A 23,286-nucleotide genomic window follows, 5' to 3' on the forward strand; every position below is an offset into this window, starting at 1 on the left:
TATTTTTAAAAATATAAATGCATTATTTTATTTCTTTACTCAATATTCCTTTTTCTAGTTTTGGTGTACTGGTATGGGAGCTTTTAACAGGAGAAGTGCCTTATAGAGGTCTAGAGACATGGTCTGTGATCTATGGAATTGGTGCCAACAAGCTCAAACTACCCATTCCAAAAACTTGCCCAGTTCCTTTCAAAAAACTCATCAATGGTTAGTATTCGTATTACAATCCCAGCTTTTTTCAGCATACATTGTAACTTTTCAAAAAAGTTTAGATGAAGGACAAAAACACCACCATAGATGAAATGTGATAAAAAATGTGAACATTTATATAGATAAGATAGAAAAAGTAAAATAGCAAAACTGTTTACATTTTGTGCTGTTGTTTACCAAGTATTTGAATCTTGTTATGATTTGATTGATTAACTCTACACAAATGTTAGCAAGCAACATTGGATGATTTTTTAAAACAAATATACATCATTTTCTCCAAATGCAAAGTCCAGAACAATAAGAACAATAAGAATAGTTTTAATCTTAGACCTTTTCAGCAATTTTCTTTTATGTTCCATAAGATAGAATTTAGTCAAATGGATAATTTTTACAAATTTTGAGCTCAATTTTTCAAGTTTCCATAATACTGTGATGAAAATTTTCTGTATGTATATTCAGTGTTGTACCTTCTTAAAATAAATGTTTTAAGATGCAGTTGATGTTTAATATCAAACTTATATATCATCTAAAAGAATACCTCATAGGATATCTGACTGTATTAGCACTAGATGGCACTTGGAGTAGGAAAGCTTGCTATTTGCCACAGTGACATTGGGAATCTATAAAAGTACACTGGATCATTGTCAAGTTTGTTTTCCATTCCATTTGTCTTCATTTCCCTTGCTGATTACCTTATTATAATCTGTATTCGTACCTTGCTGTAGAGAAGTAAATGCCATTGACTTCATTATGATGAATTTGCTATTTGACTCACTTGCAGCATCCCTCTTCAGGATATTAAATATCATAACTATCCCATCTCGACTAGTATTTTATTTATTTTGTTAGTCCACAGAATTAATCAGCCTTTTAGTATTACCAGCTTCAATGGTTAATAATTTCAATATGTTTCTTTCTTTTTGGTAGAGCCTCAGTCATGTGTTAAGAATGGATTATTTGAGCAACTTGTGCTGCATCTCACAAGCAGTGTTAGATCTAGTGCGTGAAATGTTACAGAAATACACTTTCACTTGATGGAGGCCATGAGTACTACAAACTTGCCAAAAGTGCAAGATGAAAAAATTTTACAGAAAAATTGCAACATTTTTAGACCATGATATTATATAGAATTCAGATACTATCAGTTACAACCAATAAATGTAGGCATTGGCTGTATTTATAATAGTCTTAATAATCTTATAATAGTCTAATTCTTAGTGCCATTGTTTGTGCCACTACCTCTATGCTTGCACAATCATGTATTTTTGGACTAACTATTTTCTAGTCTTATCCAGGCACTGCCCTAATAAGAGTTGTTATTGCTTAGACCATATCATTTTTTGATAATTTGCCACAGCCCTGCAAGCTCCAAATGTTAGTGCAACAGCCAGCCTTTGTGATCACTTAGTTGAAAAATTGAGTCAGAAGCGAGTGACATCATTCAACGTAAACAAGGCCAGTCACCACCGACTTCCTCCCTGTGCATGGAAAACTGTTAGTTTGTTTATGTGAAAACAATTTGTTTGTTTTTTCTGGACAAATTTCATTTGATAGAACACAGTTATTCGTGAGTAAACAACTATGATTTTTCACTGTGTTTTTTATGGATATGGGAACATTCCCAAGGAAAAAAAAGTATCTTTGCACTAGTTTCCACCTAAGTCAAACAGAAAACAGCATATTGCCCAGACAAAGTTCATATCAAGAACTTGTGATACACGGAGTCCACCAAAAGCTGCCATGTATGCAGAGAACACTTTTTGGAGCCAGTCTTTAAAAATATACTACAATTTGGTATGAGATTTGCAAAAAAAAAACTGGTGCTAAAGAAAGATGCAGTGCCCAGTGTCTATGCAAAGTTCAAGAGAGATTCATCAGGCATGGCAAGCAGCAGCCAGGCTCATGCCACTGGCACATCATGCTCTTGTTCACAGACCAATAACAGGAATGATAGTCATATGTGATCAGTTGTTCAAAAACGAGAGGCATACAGTGTAAGCTCAGGTTTTAGCTAATGTTTTAAGTGCAGTATTGAATTGTCAGCAACCATTCAGATTTATAAACACACCAGTAAATCGGCTAAAACATAGCATTTTTATGAGAGTTCACTTTCAACTATTATTTACCAAAAAAAGGGCATGAGCAAACAACTGGCTGTTCTTTTCATTAATTTGTCATATATATATCACTTTTTCACTGGAGATATCAATATGCATCATAAAAAAATGCTATATCTATAATATTGATTATCGAAATATAATCCCAGCTATGTTTGCTTTTCCAGTCCTAATGTATACTTGGTCATATGCTTATAATTCAGAGCATGTGCAGAATACAGTATCAGGAGTCCATCAGTTGGTATTAGATCTACATCTAGATATAGATCAGTCACATGAAAAAACAAATATTTACTAGAATTTACTATATTATCACCCATGTGACCACACTGATGGCTGTAAATCTACTATATTATCACCCATGTGACCACACGGCTGTAAATCTACTATATTATCACCCATGTGACCACACGGCTGTAAATCTACTATATTATCACCCATGTGACCACACTGATGGCTATAAATGTACTATAGTATTACCCATGTGACCACACTGAAGGCTGTAAATGTACTATATTATTGCCTATGTGACCACACTGATGGCTGTAAATGTACTATATTATTGCCTATGTGACCACACTGATGACTATAAATGTACTATAGTATTACCCATGTGACCACACTGATGGCTGTAAATTTACTATATTATCGGCCATGTGACCACACTGATGGCTGTACATTAAGTATGTTATCAGCCATTTGACCACACAGATGGCTGTAAATAACATCCCATTTTCCTGATATTAGCAATGTGAAACAGTCTTTTAGGACATTGTAACATATAACTATTGAAACAATTCCATACCAAGAAAGATCAGACAACTGCAAGTCTTCATCCACTTCGGCCAACATGTCAACATTAGACACATTATCGTATGCAAGCTCTGGTTCAAACATATATGGTGCGATTGACACATTACATCTATCTTCCTCTTCACCTGCTGTTGCCATTTTTGTTTACCTTAGGTTTGCCTGCCCAGTTTGCCATGTGTTGCTTCTGCTAGTTTTTCTTCACATGAGTTTGAGTATTTCATGACTTTTTATAATTGTATTATTTTTAGTGCGATACAATATACACATTTAAGCACAAAAAATACCATATTTTTTGTGGTCTTTAAATAAAAATATATCAAAAACTTGGCAATTGTTAAACCTATTCTTTAATTTTGATAGCTTTGTCATATATGCAGTTTTAACTATATATTTCTTTTAATCCACTTGAACTTGCTAGTAAGTCACTTTTTAAAACTCAGGCTACTACACTAACATAGTTGAGAATATGAGAACATCAGTATTCTAATTTTTTGGTACATAATAAAACTGGGGAAAATTACTTAACATTACAAAATCTAGTATAAATCACCTTTATGTATGATACTAATTTTCATTGAATGCAATAACTATAAATATTTTTTTATATTGCTTAATGGTTGGACCATTGTTTATAAGTACAGCCTTGATAAACAAGTTTGAAAGCATCAGAATATTATCTGAATGTAATCTTGTTGTTATTGCTCTTTATGTGGTTTCCAACAGATTGCCACATTCTTGATCCTCATCAACGTTTGACATTCCCTGAAATCATTAATCAGCTGAAAAACATTTCAGTCTCAGAATTCACAGAAACTCCTCAAGACTCCTTCAACACTCTTCAGCAAGATTGGAAACAGGAGATAGAGCAAATGTTCAGAGAACAATCAAGAAAGAAAAGGTGAACTAATTGGAAATTTGTTTTATTTTAACTGTTTATTTTGTGTATTCAGATGGATGTTTAAGAGAAAATTCTGGTATCTATTGGAGTGCAGTTTTTGTTATTTTTTTCAGATAATAATAGTAATTGTTCCCAGTTATAACAACTTGGAAAATTTCTTTGAATTGCATTTAGGCAAATTCACATTATTTAAAATACATTTCTAATATAACATAAAATAAGATAAAGCTTAAAAAATATTTTGATTTTGTAATTATTACCCTGGAGGTAATACTAGATATTGTGTGTGAAATTTTATGAAAGTTAATCTTGCAAGGACTTTAAAGAAATGGTTTGACTGTAATTTAGATAAGCTGACATATTTTTACTGTTATGTGCATAGTTCGTAGTTAGATTTAATGATGTGCTATTGACATGATAGCCTCATGATAGAGCTTTTTACAATGGAAACTATCCTGCAGGACTATCATCAGATAGAGCATGATGTGCTGAAGGTGCAAAATTGTTCTAATACAACACACTGACCCTCTGTGTTAGAATGTATATATTATATATGTTCTAATATAACACACTGACCCTCTGTGTTAGAATGTATATATTATATATATGTTCTAATATAACATACTGTGGCATGAAGTGTACAACATTATTTTATTAAAGTGTAATTTAAAGAAATTTTACCAGACCATTGATTGGGTGAAGGGTTTGGGAATCACATAGATTCCTAGCATGGTCCAGAGTCATAGCCTAGGTGAGAAATATAGGGAGCTCAGGGTTGTGATAAAATAGTTTTGGAGTTGATTAGATTTTGGTACGTTGGTAGTTATTCTTAGTAATTATTGTATAAAAGCTGATTGTTATGATTTTTATTCAAAACCCAATTTTAAAATTATTTTTCAATTTTAAGAAATGTTTTAAATTAAATATTAACAAAGAGGATAAAATGGGATAAAAAAATATGGGACCATAGATTGAATTTACAGGAACACACTAAAATTTGAATGCATTTGAATCATATTTGATATTTATTTATTTCATGCTATTTTACTTTACAGAGAATAGAGTATAGGGAAGAATGCATTAGGAGACGTGTCAAAGAGTTAGAGGAGCGAGAACTGAGTGTAGTGGAGATGGAATTAAACATTATTTTATTACAGCAACAACAAGAAAAACCAACACCTAAAAAACGAAAGGGAAACTTTAAGAAATGGAAGCTTAAAAATGGAAGTCAAGAAATCAGTAGTCCATCAAGTAGGTGTTTCATTATGACTTAATATAAGCATGAAAAAAGTATCCATAATGTTTCTATGAGTCAGATGGGTTCTATATCTTTTGATTTATGAAAAGATAAAATAGTACTGTTGCTGTTGTTGTCCATCATGTACTTTATCATGTAACATATAAGAAAAGAGAAAAGTGTTAGTAATGGTATTCCTGGCCATCAAAAAGGAATTGTATCATATGACTTCTAAAAACATATAAATGGTATTCATGATGTTAATATCCATCAAGAAGGTACTGTATCATGTGACTTATGAAAACAGAAATGACAGTCATGATGATGCTTTCTATCAGGTGGGTACTGAATCGTGTGAGTATTGAAAACAGAAAAGTGTTAGTCATTATTTTACTGTCCATCAAGAAGGAAATGTATCATGTGACTTCTGAAAAAAATAGGTATTCTGGTACTACTAACCATCAGGTAGGTACTGTATCATATCACTCATGAAAAGATAAAAGTGTAGTAATAATGTTGATGTCCATCAAGGAAGTACTGTATTATATGACCTAAGAAAAAAAAATGATTGTCAGAATGTTGCTGTCCACAAGCTAGGTATTGTATCATATGGCTATAAAAACATAAAAATGTAGTGATGATATTGCTGTTCATCAAGTAGGTAGTTTTTGTTTTGTTTTTTAACCAAAAGAAAAAAAAGTTTAGTCATGATTTTACTGTCCATCAGGAAAATAATGTACCATATGACTTCTGAAAACAAAAAGTTTTCTTGATGTTACTATGTATCAGATAGGTACAGTATCATAACTATGAAAATGAAAAAGTGGTATTCATGATGTTACTATTTATCAGTTAAGTACTGTATCATAAGACATGTGAAAATAAATATGGGTCAGTATTTTACTCTCCTTTACTGAGACTTGTGAAAATAAAAATGGTGGTCATGATATTGCTGTACACTAGGTCATGACTTTACTGTCCATCAGGAAAATATACATGACTTCTGACAAGATGCAAATAATTATCATGTTGTAACTACTATACAGGTAGGTACTGTATAGTGGTCATCCCAACATTAAAATGGTTAGCTTGATATCACTGTCCATCAGGTGGATAGAAAAGTTGTAGTTGTGATTTACCTGTATATCAGGGAGTATTAAACTCCCTCATGTGGTTTATGAAAAGATAAAAGTGGTATTTTTGATGATGCTGTCCACCTGGTAGGGACTGTATCATGTGAATAATGAAAACCGAAATGGTGTCCTGATGTTTCTCTCCACAAGGAAGGGACTGTAACATGTTTTCTCTAAGCATAAAAAGGATAGCAATGATTTTACTCTCATCAAGTATGTAGGATCTGTATCATTGTCGCTTAAACAAAAGTGATGGTGACGTCTGTCAGTTAGATTCCGTATCATGAAGAATGAAAAATAAATATTTTTATCATGATTTTGCTGTCCATCAGGAAAATACAATATCATGTGACTTATGAAAGCAGAAAAGTGGTGTCATGTTGCTTTCCACAAGGAAATGACTGTAACATATGCTGTCTATAAGCATAAAAATGATTGTCATAATGTTACTATACATCAGGTAGGTAGTTACTCTTTTCATGTTACTTATGAATACAGAAAAGTGGTAGTCATGATGCTCTCCATCAGGTATGCAATGTATCGTACGATTTGTGATAACATGAAAATGATAGCACTGATTTCACTGTCCATCAAGTAGATAGGTACTGTATCATGTGTCTTATGAAAACAATTGTATTCATGATGTTGGTTGCCATTAAGTAAGTACTGTATCATGTGTAGAGCTGGGTGATTAGTGGTATTTGCTAATAAATGGGTTTGATTACAATCACTTAGTACACACATGCCTCCTACCGTCACATCCGTACAGGAAAAAAAAATGCCTGTGTGTTATTTTCTTGACTTATTTGTTTAGTATTTTACTGCTGTGGAATTTTTTTCACACAAACATGATACTTTGTTAAAGAATCATTAATGTTAGCTAAACATTACCACTATGTGGTTATGTTTCTTTTTAAATATGTAGTGGTCCTGCACTAATCTACTGTAAATATAATGATGGAGACTTTTACTATCACCATTCACCAATAAGGCTAATATTGTTTTTGTTTAAAAATAATAATGATTATATGTTCATTTAATAATATAAACATAAAAATAATACTCGATAAAGATTTCAGTCATCAGAATGTTTTGCATTTGCCTATTATTCTCACCATGTTCTCAGATATACCTGATGATCACAAAACCTTCTCCAAACATTGTACATCTGTTACTGTATTAAACCTGTGATAAAGTTTTCTTTGTTACCCATTCAAACCATTTATAAAATTCATAAGCTTACCTTATCCTAAATTATATGACCTCTTCTCATTGAAGAAAATTTCTGTAGCTTTCAAACACACAAATACTTTTACAGTTCATAAATGAAAGGAACTGAAAGGGCAGCAGCTATAAAAAAAATTAAACCTATGTATTTACTATTATGTGATAATCTAATTCTTGTTCTATCCATAGTACCCAATCATATTTAAACTTCCTTTATAGCTGTTTTTCATAGTAAATGATCAAATCACTTGATGTGATAATATAAGATTTCAACCAAAGTCCAGAGTCTTGTACAAAAATTAAAAGAAGTACTTGAAAATCCTGAAAAGGATAATATATTCTGAAGGGATGATAGGCAAAAGTAAAGTATTTCTTTGTGATGTGCTGAACAATTATAAGAGAAATCAATAATTAGATTGTTTTGTTTACTGGCAAAACTATAGGCAGCTGTGTGGAATTGACAATATTAATATTGGTTCTTCATGAATTATGCAAAATAAGTGTCAGAAAATGACATTATATAGATTCTAAAATATTTTTGTGCATAACAGGCACAATAATCTAAAATTAAGTTACTTTTTTATGCTAAACTGTGTACATGAAAATGTGTTTTCACACAAGGCAACTGCAATTTTTTTCACATTGGAAAGCAAAGGAATATGAATCAACTTGAGGTTCCAAGACCATCCAGAAAGAGACCTGCAACAAATCATATCCAAACCATGGTAAGCAGAGTGTGGCATCTTCTACAAATGACTCCTTGAACAAAAAGGTCAATAGCAAAAATGTTCCAATTGTTCCAGGCAACTGCATGCAACATAATCAAAAAAAGATCTCCATCCAGAAAAGTAACATATCACTTTGATAGCATATCCATTTTGTGGCAAGCATAATGTGGAATCTTGTACATGGAGAGAATCCTTGAACACAAAGGTCAAAAGCAAAAATGTTAAGTGTATTCCAGGCACCAGTATGTAACATAGTAAAAAAGATCTCCATCCAGAAAAGTAACACAAGTCACTGCTACAGTATATTCATTCAACTGTCACATATCTCAAGCAGCTGGAGAATAAAGTAGGTGCTCATGATATTTCTTACAAAAACATACAGACCAAGTCACTGGATACAGCACCTATCAATATCTGTGTAATCATACTATTGAAAGGGATGCTGTAGAACTCTGCTGTCTACACACACACATGAGATAGCTCATAGAAAGTTTACGAAAAAGAAGGGATGTAGTTTGAACAAGGGCCTTTGGCAGTGGATTCTACATTGCAGGGCTACTGTCAATATGCAAATTATCAGATAGAACATTGACTGAATGTAGCAACATGGACTTTAACAGTGTGGTGAGGCTTCAAAATTGTTTTAATATAGTGTACTAAACTTCATATATACAGTTTGCATATTCACAGCCAATCTTAAATTATTATGTTTAATTAAATATTTTGGAAATAAAGTTTGAAATAATTATGTTGAATTAAATGGAGATCATGAAAACAAAAAATAATAATGTTATTTTTTACAGATTTTAGGCATAAAATCACTGTAACAGCAGGACCAGATGAATTGGAGCATGTCAAAGAAATGATCTCTGGCAGTATTCCTTCATCCCCAAGTCGACCTCGTCTAAGGGCATATGCTTGTGAGTAAAGACTTGGTTATAAAATTCGAACTCTATTCTGCACGCATGTGCGGAGTGTTGAATTTTTGAACCAGTTATCACATAGATCTCTGTAGCATTGTACCACAGTGATAGAAGGTAGTCATAAAAATATAGAATTATATCTTTCTCATGCAGAAATGAAATATTGCTTAAATTCTCAGGTCTTTGCAATTTCAAAAAATCCTCTGTTGCAAGAAATTATGAAAAAATTCCATTTTCCATTGCTTAGCCCTAATAGTGTTTAATCACCAACTGTATCTCTAAACTGACTATTAACTTTGCAGACTTAAGCTGTAGAATGTGTGGTTTTGATATTGCTATAATTACCAATCACAGTCATGTGACTAAATGCGCAGCATCATTTTTAAATCTGGTAGCAAAAAGTAAATGGTATATGTGAGGAAATGTTTAAAAACAACAGAATACTATTTCATTTTTTATAATAAAGCAGTACTGGATTAAGCAAAATTAAAATACAAAGGATTATGATCAAAAGCATCAAAATCATGAACCTTAAGTTCTATTTGGTAGTGTATGATATTTGCAGCTATAATTGGCCATACTGATTATGGCATTAATGCAAAAATTATGACAGCATATATATTATTCTCAGATATACTGCTTTTACTCTAAGAGTAATTGGGTGGGATCTGCAGATTAATAAGAGGTGCAACAGGAAATATTTCATGAAACAATTCCTAATTCTCTGACTGTGACTGAGTTGTAGAAGAGAAAGAGACTGGTTGGTGGCATAAACATTTTTCTCATTAATTTGAATAATAAGAAAACATTTTTTGGAACACCTTAGAGCTAAGTTACATTTGGCAATGTATGATATGTATAGAGATATGATTTAGTCATACTGATTGTGGTATTAATGCTAAAATTATGACAGTGTAATATTCTCAGATATGCTGCTTTTTCCCTAAGAGTAATTGGGTAGAATCTGCAGATTAACAGGAGGTGCAACAGTAAATATTTCATGAACTAAATCCTAATCTCTGACTGTGGCTGAGTTGTAGAAAAGAAACAGACTGGACATAATATAAAATACAGTGAAAACAATCAGAATGAAGGACAGGATATTTCCTGGATCATTAACTTTGTGAAGACACTGTTGGAAAGGTGTGAAGAACCATTCCAGACTGAGAAATCATAGCATGATATACATGAAACAACAATGCTTTTCTTCTCAGGGAACATGTGCAACTCATGTCACTGGTCATTCCTGTCAAAAATTGAGGGATGTTGCATCATCAAGGTATCATCACCCGACTCACCAATAAAAAAGATCTGTCTACTATCATGTATGTTCAAGTTCACATAAATGTTTGCCATGAGATTAGTGAATGACCCAATATGATAGGTAACTAGGGCAATAGGAACTTAGCTTCTTCCTTGACCAACATTCCATATTAAACTACATACACTTCCATGTATGAAGATTTTTTATGTAAGATAAGGGTATGGTAAACATGTAGTAAGTTTGAATACTACAACAGTACAACATATGTACAAAACATGTGAGTTTTATTTAATAAAGAACCTTTGTATTTTTCCCTTATGTATTTTTGGTACATAATTTAGGAAATGATTTTGTTTTGCCTTATACTTTGTCAAAACATTTTTTGATTTCTCTTTTTTTTTAGGTATAATATAAATAAAAATTATATTTGAAAAATATACTTTGCAAAAAATAAATTTTCTAAATGTCTCAAACATAGTCCAATTGTACTTAAACAGCCATTAGCAGTTGTTGTAACCATTTCTCATACAGTGTTATTCAAAAGCTCACCAAGCTGGTTATTGTTAAAATCTTTACTTCAAAAATATACTAGATATGCTTCCAACTCTAAGAAATAAACTGAAATGGTTTTAGAGTTAAAGAATATTTAACCCTCTAGCACCATATGGGGTATACCTGTTGCCTGAATACAAAATTGCACCATTGAATTAAAAAATTCATAGAAAATAAAGTAATGATTGTTCTTCTATACATTATTTTTAAATCTTTCAGTGATAAAATTGTTTCAGTAAAACAAGTTTTATTAATTTAATTTTATATACAGATTTCTTAAAATCTCCAATTTAGATTTTGGTTTGATTTCAGTATACTCCTAACAAAAACGAGTTATGAACTTCCTAATCATAATATGACACTCATTGTTCTCCAGAAAATAATGCTAGTTGTTTTTTACTAAGGGTATGAAAATCACAATGGTTGTTCTATAAAGGTCACCATTCAGACATAAATCATTTTAAAAAACCATTGTGGATACTGTTTTTAACTTTAGTCTGTTAGCTGATGAGCACCATAAAATAGTAAACCTGATAACTCAAACATTTTTGAAAGGTAGATCATCCTTTTTTAAGTTAGAAATACTTTATTCAGATTACACAAAAATTTCATGATAACAATTATAAATAGACCCAAAAGTGACAAACCAATTCCTCAAATTCTTGTTACATGTGTTAAATGTTTGTTTTCATAGTACATTTGTTCATAATTAGGAGTTGTTAATTTAAATGATATAATTTCATTCTTTTTTTAAATATAAATATATTTTGGGTATCTTGAAGTAAAAAAAAACTTGCAAGAGACAGACTAAACCTCACAATGAAGGAGTACCAGAAGTCATGTACTGGGAGAAATATATTTTGCAAACCACGATAATGGTTAATAATAGAGTTCGCCCAGGAATTTCACAAAAATTCTAATAGAACATATGGGCAAACTCCATCTAAAAAACAGACTTGTTCTTGAAACAGCTTTCAACACCTTCTATCTCACTGGCTAACACTGCTAAAATACTGATTGTAGAAAAAAGTCGATTTTTCCGATTGTTAGATAAAATTCAAAGTTTATCCTTTGTTCTTCATATTATTCTTGTTTCACAAGCCTACAGAACAAACAGCCATGAATATTTTAATTCAAACCTGGGCAAACCTACTAATAAAACTCCTGTGCAGGCCATAGGACTATTTTTTTATGTTGATTCTTGAAAGAGAAGGAGAGATTTTATTGGTTTTTCATTTTTATTGGCCAAGTTTCTCTTTGAAGCCATTCACGCACCGAAGCCTACAGCAAAAATAGCTAGGTATACTGCATCAAAATTTATGCACAGCTACTAAACAAACTCCTGTGAAGGTTATAGGGCTATTTTTAAGTTGATTCTTGAAAGTTGAGATTTATGCCCTCTAAAATTTTATAAGTTCTTTGAAGCCATTTAGGCACCATTATACTAGTTGGAAATGCTCTGGTTTATACTAGTCATAAACACTTCATTTTATTACAGTAAACAATGTGTATATTTGTAACAGTGTCACCAGGCTTATTATTATAGTTTTACAAGCTGCTATATAAAAAAAATCAGCTATGAATATTTTACTGAAACCTGGACAAAAGTAATGAATGCAATATTGAGTATATCATAGGGTAGTTTTAGAATTCATTCAAGTGCCTTCATTTGTTGCCCTGAAGAATTTCTGCAAGTTCTACACTTTCCATCACTGAAAAAAAAACAACTGGTGTTTTACTAATGCACATTAATTGGAAACTGCCATGTTGAGAATTCATCATTTGTTGAGTTCCCTGTTGTACTTTTTGTCTACATGGTTTTCTGCAACTATTTTAGTGAGTTTTCTAACAGTAGATGATTACCGTAGTAATTTCTCTACTCTTGTGAGTGGTGATTTATTCTACTGATTTTCATAGCTGAAACTGTAAGTGCATATTTTACTACTATTTATATTATTGTTATTATTATTTTTGTTTCACAAACCTACAGCAAAGTCGGCTGGGTATTTTGCATCAAAACTTCGACAGATATACTATATGAAACTGCAAATGTCCATAACCTGTTTTAAAAGTTGATTTACGTGGCTATAAATACATAATGTATGCAATGTTGAGGTAAGCAGCTTCCTTTGTACTCAACACTTGTTAAATGTGTGTTTACTCAAAACCTCAGGCATAAAACCACCTGGTTGGGTAGAAAAAAAGCCAATGGAGCATTAAACTGTTGAAAAACATGTACCATTCAACTGAATGCATATGCACGTATGTAGCTTAAAATTCATTCTCCATAAATGGACATAAAATAATTAAAAATTGTTAATTTAAAAAGGGGAATAGGGATCATCAAAAAAGTAGAGAAAGAAGTTGAATCAGAATGCGATGATTATATTTACAAGCCTACAACTAGGAACTCTTAAAAAAGTAAATAAACTAGACTGGAAATAGTGTCTACATTATTTTCTCATGCTACAAATCTTTATTTGTACTTATCAATTTTAGTGGAGTCAGAATAGGGATTTGTAGATCGAGAAAATAATATAGACTATTTTCAACCTAGTTTGTTTACTTTCTTATAGTCCCTAATTGTAAGCTATAAATGTAATCTTTGCATTTTAATTCAACTTGTTTTTGTACTTTCTTGACAATCTCTATTTCCCTTTTTGAATTAACAATTTTTAATTATCTTGTCCATATAACTTTCAGTTTTTTGTTTCAGTTCAATTTGTAAACCACACACACACATAAATTCAAAATTTATCTAATAAACCATTAATGATTTGAAGACTTCTTGAATAACTTTTTTCTGTTTCAGTGTGAGTAATTATATCTGTCTTGTTATTTACATCATCATGACTTACAAAGCATTCTCACAAACACTGGGTACATTTGTTTTTCAGTGTGCTGTGTCTGTGATCCCATGTATATTTTTTGCATTTTTGTGAAGTTCCATCTATATTCTATCAATTGTTGTAACTAAAGAGTTATCATCCATTTTACTGTGGGCAACAAACTGGATACCAAGATCTCTGTTTAAAAAAAATTGGAATTTTACAAATTTTGAAGCAAACAGTATATCACAGAACATCACTATTTGCTTTCAGTGTTGAAAATACAACTTTCCGAAAATTCCACACCTGCAAGTAAAATGGAAGCATGGATTAAACTGAAGGAAAGGGAAATTTTTCAATTCAAAGGGGTGGGTTGCCATTTAGAAAAGTAAAATTAGTTTTTTTTTGTATAAAAATTACAAAGCATTCTTCTAAATGAAGGGGTATGATACTAATCTAGGAATAAGTTTTTTTATAGTTTTATTTGTTCTAGTTCATTTGCTATAAAATTATACCACATATAGTTTTCTTGGTTTGTCAGATATTAAAAATTTTATGCATGAATGCTTTTAAATTCCTTCAGACAGAATCTGGTTAAGTGATTTGTTGAAACAAGCAGTAAAAGAAATTGCACAAACATTCTACAGTTTGTGAAAGAAAATACAAGAAAACACCAGTTATTAAATGTGAAAATGTTTTCATTTCTTAATTTGGGGGACATATGTTAAAGTACTTTTTTTTTCATTTCCAGTACAGGCTAATGGGTTCAAGGGAAGGACATGGGGCTCAGTTGTTGATCAACAGAAGAAAAGTGAAAACCAAAGAGACACTTTCCTTACTAATGATTACTTAGAAAATTCAGTGATTTCTTCAACTGAACTAGGAAAGGCAAACTGTGGATTCTGTGGATCAACTGGGGATGTTTGTGTTATGGATGGTGAGATGGATTCTATTTCTGTAGTACTTTATGTAGCAAATAAAAGTTAATATGCATACAATGTGAATTATTGAAACTAGTTGACATTGACACAGCCTTTAAGTATTTGTGTCAAACACATAAAATATTAAGTAGCAATTTCTGATAATAAGAAAATGGGGTTAAAAATAGAGTCAAAGTATACTTTTGTATCTAATATATGAAATCAATTTAAATTTAAGTATTAGTACCCTTAGCACCTAGTTGGAGGCAGTTCTGGCAGTGAATCACTTCTTCTTTCTAAAAATTAGACATTTAACTTTTTACAGAAAGAAAAAAGACTAACTGCAATCAAGAAGCAGTTAAATCCAGAAAATGTTTTTTTTCTCTAGAAATGTCCTTTGTTTGTTTACTAATGGCTGTTAAGTGTTTATTAGACTTACCTAAATATCATATTTCTACGTCTAATGCTAAAAAGGAAATGTGAGACACAAGAAAACAGACGGAGGTGCATGTTATATAGTGAAACAATTTAAGTAAATTAGAAGTACTAACTGGTGGAAGTTTATTTCAAAGTATACACTCATATGCCATTCTGAGTCCATGAAAAATACTTTGTGAATAATTTTTATATTAAACAAACAAACAAGATCTAATAGTGAACAAAAGTTCATCAAATTATTTTATCCATTTTTTACAACTGTCTGTGACAAGTTGTACTAATTATAAGTATGCTGCTGACCTGAAAGTATATAGTAGAGAGGTTTCTTAATGATATGTAATGTGGGTATGAAAGTCTCCTTGTATTTATAAATGTTTATACTTAGAATATTTATTTTTTCTCTCACCATTTTCATCCTGGCATGGCCTCGTTTTTAGGGTGTGCTTGACTCTCAATCTGTGGGTCTCAAGTTTGAATCCCTAACACACTGAACCTGCTTGCCCTTTCAGCTGTGTGGACATTACAATGTGACAGTCAATCCCACTATTCATTGATAAAAGTGTAGCCCAAGAGTTGGCAGTGGGTGTTGTTTATGGCTTGCACAGATAGCCCTCATGTAGCTTTGCATGAAATTTCAAAACAAACCTCATTATTTTCAGTTATTGATGCATGTTGCAAGGATAATAACTTTTATTTGTCTAATGAAAGAACTAGACATTTGAAAATTGAATTTTTTCAAGAGTATGTTATTTTATTATTCAAAACATTGCCTTATATTTTATAAAAAATTTCTATAGCATCTTAAAGATTGCAAGACAGTAAAGAAATCTGGTAATTTTATTTTAAAACTACAATCAAGAGAACCATTGTTAATAGTGGTTTTCTTCAAATTGTAAAAGAAATAAATACATCTAGTTAGAAGATAAAAAATAACACCAAATCAGTAACAAATTGTACACCCAGAAAAAACTTAAGTTTCAGAATCTTTGCAGGAGGTTGTTGAAACTTTGGATGAACTGTAAGTGTGGTTCTAATGTCAAAAAAACATACTAATTTAGTTATGTCAGAACAATGTATATTAAAAAGTAAAAAAGTTTTCCGAACAGTTTGTTTTTTGCAGGATTCTATTACTGTGGGAAATTAAAAATCACAGGAGTGTTAAGAAAAGTCAAAATTCGCAATACTAATGCTCAGCATTGGTTGAGTTTCTCAATAGAAAGCCAAAAGAAATTCTTCAAATAGCATACCATTCCTGATTTTTGAGGGTAAAAATTGCTTTCAAATTTAATGTTGAATCTTGACTACCACAGATTTGTTGGTCATCTGTCTTGTGTTTGCCATTTTGTATTTCCCTCCAGAACCCCCTCTTCCCGAGTTCACATATGCAAGAGATGCATCATTGTACTTCTGAAACAAATACATATAAATATATATTACTGCACTATAATTTTGGTTTTAAAAGTGGAAAGTACTATTTCTGTAGCTAGAGCATGAGGATCATTCTGTCTAGAATTAAAAAAGAAATTCAAGACTGCTATAGTTACTGTTGATTACACAAGTAAATCATTGAAAATAAGTTTCAGTAAGGCTGCAATGCGAAGGGACTTGTTCCTATGTAAAATTATGCTTTTGAAATGGTACAGTGTTATAAAAAAAGACTTCAATGTAATATCTAAATTTTGTTATTTTTAACTAAATCATAGCAGCTCCTAGAATGATTGAGGTTTTTTCAGGTACAAACTTTTAGCTCATAGCTTGGTCATCTCTTGACTGACTTAAGATATAATTACAGTTTTGTATTCAGGAGGTCAAACTCTTTCAATTGATGTATTTTACCACGCCCAAGGTCTCATAGGTTAATTTAATGTAATCCTGCCTAAAAGAATTTCAGTTTGAGGATAGGCTGATAGAGATCCTGATGAGTAATAAAATCAAATTGGTATTGCTGGCACACAAAAATATAGCTAATAAAAAGGTCTCAAAGATTAATTTTCTCCAATCCTGCCTAACAAAATTCAAGTGCTGTGGCTATTGAGGTTCCCATCTTGTTTAATGATGTTATTTTTTTAGAATTTGTTGCTAAAGATCAGTGAAACATAAGATCATTATACTGAACATGTCTGGATAGAGAGAAAGTATATTTAAGTTCAGTCTCTTTTTTTTCTATATTTTGCAATAAACTGTTTGGGTTTTAACAAAAGTGAAGTTTAGAAGTCTTGTAAAGTCCATATTTTTAAAAATGTAGCTGGTTAAAAATATGTATGTTGTTCATTCTTTAAATAATGTACACATCAACAGTTCTACAAAAAAGGAGTTTCTTTAATAATAATAATAAATAATAATTAATAGCATGTACATTTCAAATGAGTGGCCATAAGTTCTGTTGTCAAAAACTTCAAATCATTTGCTGTAGTTTTATGATAAGAATGTGTAATTTGTGAAGTTATAGTACTAAGAATACTATATTGCTCAGTAAATTTTAGCTTCATGGTGATTCAACATTTTTGAGCTTTCCTAAATACTACTGTTTCAGAAACATCCCAAGAAGAGGACAGTGCAAAGCAATTTCCACTACAATGTAGAGTTCAAGAAGGTGACAGTGAAAGTGTTGTTGCCATGAACTGCACTCAAGGACTGTGGCTGCAGATAAGTCATCATGTATCATCCTTGTTTGGAAAGATTTCTAAGAAAACTAATGAAACAGATCACTGTAAAGTAAAGTCATGTAGGAGCAATAAAAATGCATTGTACAAACAGCAGCATTGTAAGTTACTTTTCATTAGGTGCATGTAATTTTGAAAATATTTTTTGTACTTATGTACCTTATATCACTTTCCCAAATTGATGTGTATTAAATAAAAAGGAAAACAAATAGCATATCTTAGTTATCCTCAGCTTAGTAACAATTTTCTAGAATTTTAATATTGTCTCTGGGCTTTAAACATAATCCTTTTTGCAAACTCAAGATGTATTTTTGAAATTTAAGATCTTTTGGGGTTGATGATGGCATTGCTTTTAACAATATGGTCACTTGCAGTCAAACAATTTTCACTACTATAATGAAGAACTCTAATCACTTAAACCTTTTGCAATGAGGTGGTCAAAGTGTGCATGTCACAACTTTTTACTGAGTTACATTCAAAATTTAATTAAACCACTTTATTATCTTAGTATCATAAGGAATATAATAATCCAAATTTTAATATTAGACAAGTTTTAAGCTCGTAATTTTATAATACAATATAAAAAAAGAAATTATTCACCACCCCTCTGAAGAGTATGTAATTTAACATAAATTACTTATTATAATATTGTTATTACTCATGCAAAGCATACCTTTTATAGCCTTCAATCGTATTTGGTTACAGGGTCATAAACTAGAAAATCAAACCCCTCTTGCCACACCCATCTGTCACATCCTGTTTTTCACAAATTGCCAATAGTTCTCTCTGATGTTTATTACTATATTATTTATGTCAATAGAAAGTCAAAGATTTATTCTATTAACTGACATATTTATTACATTTTTTTTATGTACAGAGAATTGTCCATTTCGCTTCTAGTTCAAACTTTTTTCCAATGGGAAATGCATTGATGAGCTTTGCTGAATTTTTAACAGCTCTTATTGCATAGTTAGAAAGCCAGAAAACTTGTGATAGTTATAAGACATTGTCTGCTTTTTAAATGTTATTATTCTGTGTTCTTAGGTGCAGTATTTAATTACATAAAAAAATTATTTTGTATTGTGGTATCATTAGTATAAAAAAAAGTAGGCTTAAGTTTCATCAACAGTTGAGGAAAAAAAATAAAACCAAGGTAAGTATTATATTTCTTGTTTTTCATACATATTCTTTATTCATTATTATAAAAGTAAGTAAAATGTAAATGTTAAAAACTTATTAGGTTAGGTAAGGATAGATTAGGTAATATAAAGAAAAAATAAATAAATAAAAATCCTTCATAAGGTATGCCCCTGAGTAGTGCATGTGTTATGTAATTCAATAGGGTAACGTGAGCCACACACTGAGTGATTTACAACTTCTGTAGCAGGATTATTAGTTAGACACAGTTCAAAAGGCAATAAAACAATAAAATTAAGTATAAATAGATGTATACTGTTACATGATTTAAGCTATTCAGGGATAAACAGTTGTGGTTTCCTGTTACAATTTGCCGTCATTCCATAAAGAGAAACGAGTAATTTATGATTATTTCCTAATTTTTTATGGTGGTTAGGAGGTTGGTCAAACTGAGTTATAGTATTAAAAATAACAGATAAAATGTAAAGTTCTTTTGCAAAAAGAATTGTTTACTTAAGAGATTATATGGATTATGCAAATGAAATTTGACAATTTTCAGATGAAGAAAAGTGTTTTTAATCGTAACATGAAAATTACTTTCCACTCGGAACAGTCAACACTGACACCATATGATTGTGGACATAGTTAGTTTTAGTAAAAATACTTAATTAAAAATTCTGATTTTTTGCTTACAAAAGATTTAATGTTTACTGATAACTTGCCAAATTTCATGAAGATACATTGAGTACTTTCAGACTCATAGTATGTGTACCACCATTGTTACATGGTTGTTAAAAGGTTGTGTCAAATATACAAGCCCATTGTGATGGGGTTAAGTATTATTTTTCTATTAACTTCTTTTTCCAACTCTTGTGGTATTCTAAGTGGTAGTATAAATATTCAAATTACTTGATTTACTAGCAGAAAGGGGTAATTGGAAGATAAATTTCAAATAGGTTTTGCTAAAAAACAAATTTTGTTTAATTACATTTGTCATAAGAAACTGGTATTAGGCCTATTACCTTTTTAAACACTACATTCTTTATCTAGTCCATTGATTTTAAGAAATTGAAGAAAGAATGTATAATAATTGTTTTGCAACCACACTATATTTGTTATATTCATTGTTGATGACACATTTTGCTCAATCCAAAGTTTTCAAGCCAGCTGGGATACAACAAACACAGCAGTGGTTCAACACTATTTATATAAGCCATTATATATGACAACAATTTTTATTGTGTGAATGCCTCTTTTTTACAAACTGTCAAGGCATAATTATAATAATTAATTAATTATTCTTGTCATAAAATATAACCAGTGATTTGATACAATTTTCAGAATTGATCTTCTCCAGCCCAGAGTCAACTGACAAGCTCTGTAACATGCAAAAAACAACCTTGATATCTCGTTACATATTCAAAGTTTTTTAACAGTCTATTCCTCTAGAGGTGTACTAACATTTGGTGGCAAGTGTTAATAAAAGAGTCTTAAATTGTATTGAACCACCTCAAATGTAATCTTAGCAGTGTCATATTCTCAGGTGAACTAATTTTATGCATAGTAAATGGATAGTGCCTGCAAAAACAGAATATGGGTTTGTATTTCCCTGACCCTGAAGAAAAGAAAACAGCAGTACACAAAAATGCAGATCAAAATCCTTATTCAAGCAAAATCAAAATTTAAGTTAAAATAAATGAAGAAGTGTTTCAATGTGTGCTGTGAGGAACTGTTTAGACACCTTTTTTAAGCCTCTTTCAACAGTTCATTTGTGAACAAAGAAATATAAATTAATGAAGCATAAAAAGGTGGAACAAAACATTAATATTCAAAATTGAGTATTAAACAGAAACAAATCTACATTAAACTAAGCACTGTAAAAACTACCTTGAAGCAGCAAAACTTATCTGTATGCCTCGCTACTGTCTAACCAACTAATTCAAACAATGTATTGATTTATTACACTTCAAAACCACGAACTCTTTCCTACTCTTAAAGGCAAAAAACAAAAAAAGAAACATCACACAGTATAGATAAAACTCTCTAGGTGCATGCACTACCTACATTACATGTCTGAGGTCTACTCTTAAATCTATAAGGGATATGTCAAAACCCTCAAAACATCACCCTGTTTATTACAAGAAACAATCACTGAAGCCTATAATGTTCTTCCAGCTACTGTAATTCATTCTAATGGGGAGCACATGATACCCTTGGAGACTCGCTCAGTTCAGTGAACAACTAAATACAAGAGAAATTTTGAATCTTTCTTGACTGGTGTTATATACTTAAACCAACACAAAATATACAGATATTTTGAAAAAATATTTAGTAACTGAGGGGGGCAAAAAAGGAGTGAGAATACTTTTGTTAACTTTAACAGTATGTTATATGTGCTGTTTGAATACCTTTGGTAACACAGTTTATTTGAACAGTATGTCTTGATTCTAGAGAATATAGATCTTTCAGAATTCTGTAATAAACATCATTTTTAATCTGAATAATATGCATCCAAAATAGATTAATTTGAGTTCTTACAATATTTAAACATATTTTTCTTCTTTAGTGTCATCACCTCAGCTTGTTGCAGCAGGTAGCACAAATTGTACATACCAATTCTACACCTACCATGGCCAATCAGTAAAACAGAGGCCAAAAATTGATTATCAGACTGAATTATCAATGCCTGCTACAGAAGTAACTCTTCCTGTTGAACAGCCTTTTCTGGATTTTGAGTCAAACCATAAATCCAACTCTACTCCATCAAATTTAAACTCTTTGTCAAATGGTGGAGACACATCTTTAGTAACATCTCAACTTGAAAACTTGGAAGTTAGGCTTAACAATGTTGCAGAACTGTCAGATCAATGCCACAGAGACAGAAAAGATGGTATTGAAGGCTACATTGAAAAAGTTAATCCTCTTTATGAAAGTCTTAACCTGTTACCTGATTGTGCATATGGTAAAGATCAACAGGAAAAACAAACTTATGATGCAGCAAATTTAGCTTTGAGTTCCAACCATCTTTCTTCAAAAATTAGCTGTGAAGAACAGCATTTATATTCTTGTGTGCCAGTAGCAGAAGACAGATGTACGTTGAGGTCTGATTTTGTTACCTATCAGCCATCTATAATCACTACTTCCAATCCCTTCAAACAGAAAGAACCTCTTATAAGTGTTTCAGACTACATTAGTTGGAACAGAGTAACCAGACCTAGTAATTATCATCTGATTCCTCAGGACATTCCATTTGAGAATGTTCCAGCACAACCAAGATATCCCTATGATTTGTAGCCTAAAAATACAATACATGGGTTACAAACAAGCTATGTTCCTATGATCTTTACAAAATGTTATATAGGTAAAAAAAAAAAATAAACTGATTTACTAAACATTCCTTCTGGCAAAACTGAGGATTTGTGTTGGTAAGTGTTTTGTAAATTTATTTCATAAGTGTACATATGAGTATACATCACATGGGGAATGTATAGTGAAGAATATGTTTCTATAAAAATTAAGTTTTATGGTAAAGTTGCTAAAAATTATATCTGTTAAAATTTCTATTTTCCATCCAATGTTTTAAATATTTATATATATAAATTTGCTCTTTGCTACTTTTGACAAAAATTTATTTCAAATTTGTAATGAATTTTAACATATATATTTAAGTAACATGAAGTTGCCTTACAAAAATGTAATTTACTGCATATTACATTCTTGTCCAAAAAAGCTAATACAGTGGCTTTTTACAGCTTTTGATTTGCTAGTATGTGTAAATTTGACAATTTATAAATGTACTATACTTTTATTTTGGGTTTCTGTGTTAATTATTCCCAGCATATTTTGTACACAATTCTGTACTTCATGAAGAGTTAGTGATTATTTTGATGCTGATATAGAATGATGTCAAGAGTTATGTTAAATGTACTAGTTTTGTTAAACTATTTAAAAGAAGCTTTATACCAGTTAAAATAAATTAAAAACTTTTAAATCAGTTTTATGTCCTTCATAATTTATGTGAAAAGCTTCTTTTTTTTCTAGTTTTGATTTTCTTTCTTCATCACAGCTGTTTTTGAAAACATGAAACAAAAATATCTCTTGTTGAATGAGATTTATTGCAGTTAAAAAAGAAATTTTAACAAATCACTTTAATTTTGAATATGGTAAGATAATAAATTACTCAACCATAGTTCAAATT

At 31.0% G+C, this 23,286-nt stretch overlaps 1 protein-coding gene across 8 annotated transcripts in view; it reads left to right on the top strand.

The window, feature by feature from the left end:
- Positions 1-22,707, top strand: part of LOC106461589 (mitogen-activated protein kinase kinase kinase 9-like) — a 100,423-nt gene extending 77,716 nt beyond the window's left edge. For 7 of the 8 annotated variants that reach the window (XM_013921431.2, XM_022388597.1, XM_013921430.2 and 4 more), the window contains 6 exons: positions 59-207; positions 3,864-4,038; positions 5,094-5,289; positions 9,167-9,283; positions 14,682-14,867; positions 17,822-17,977. In XM_013921431.2, coding sequence (XP_013776885.1) covers positions 59-207; positions 3,864-4,038; positions 5,094-5,100 — 331 coding nt within the window. In that variant the 3' untranslated portion in view covers positions 5,101-5,289; positions 9,167-9,283; positions 14,682-14,867; positions 17,822-17,977. Of the gene's footprint in view, positions 1-58; positions 208-3,863; positions 4,039-5,093; positions 5,290-9,166; positions 9,284-14,681; positions 14,868-17,821; positions 18,053-21,654 lie in introns of those variants that run through there. The other variant, XM_022388593.1, reaches the window with a different exon arrangement.
- Positions 22,708-23,286: the final 579 nt, after the last annotated feature.

This window comes from Limulus polyphemus, unplaced genomic scaffold (genome assembly GCF_000517525.1).
Source record: "Limulus polyphemus unplaced genomic scaffold, Limulus_polyphemus-2.1.2 Scaffold993, whole genome shotgun sequence".
NCBI lineage: Eukaryota > Metazoa > Arthropoda > Merostomata > Xiphosura > Limulidae > Limulus > Limulus polyphemus.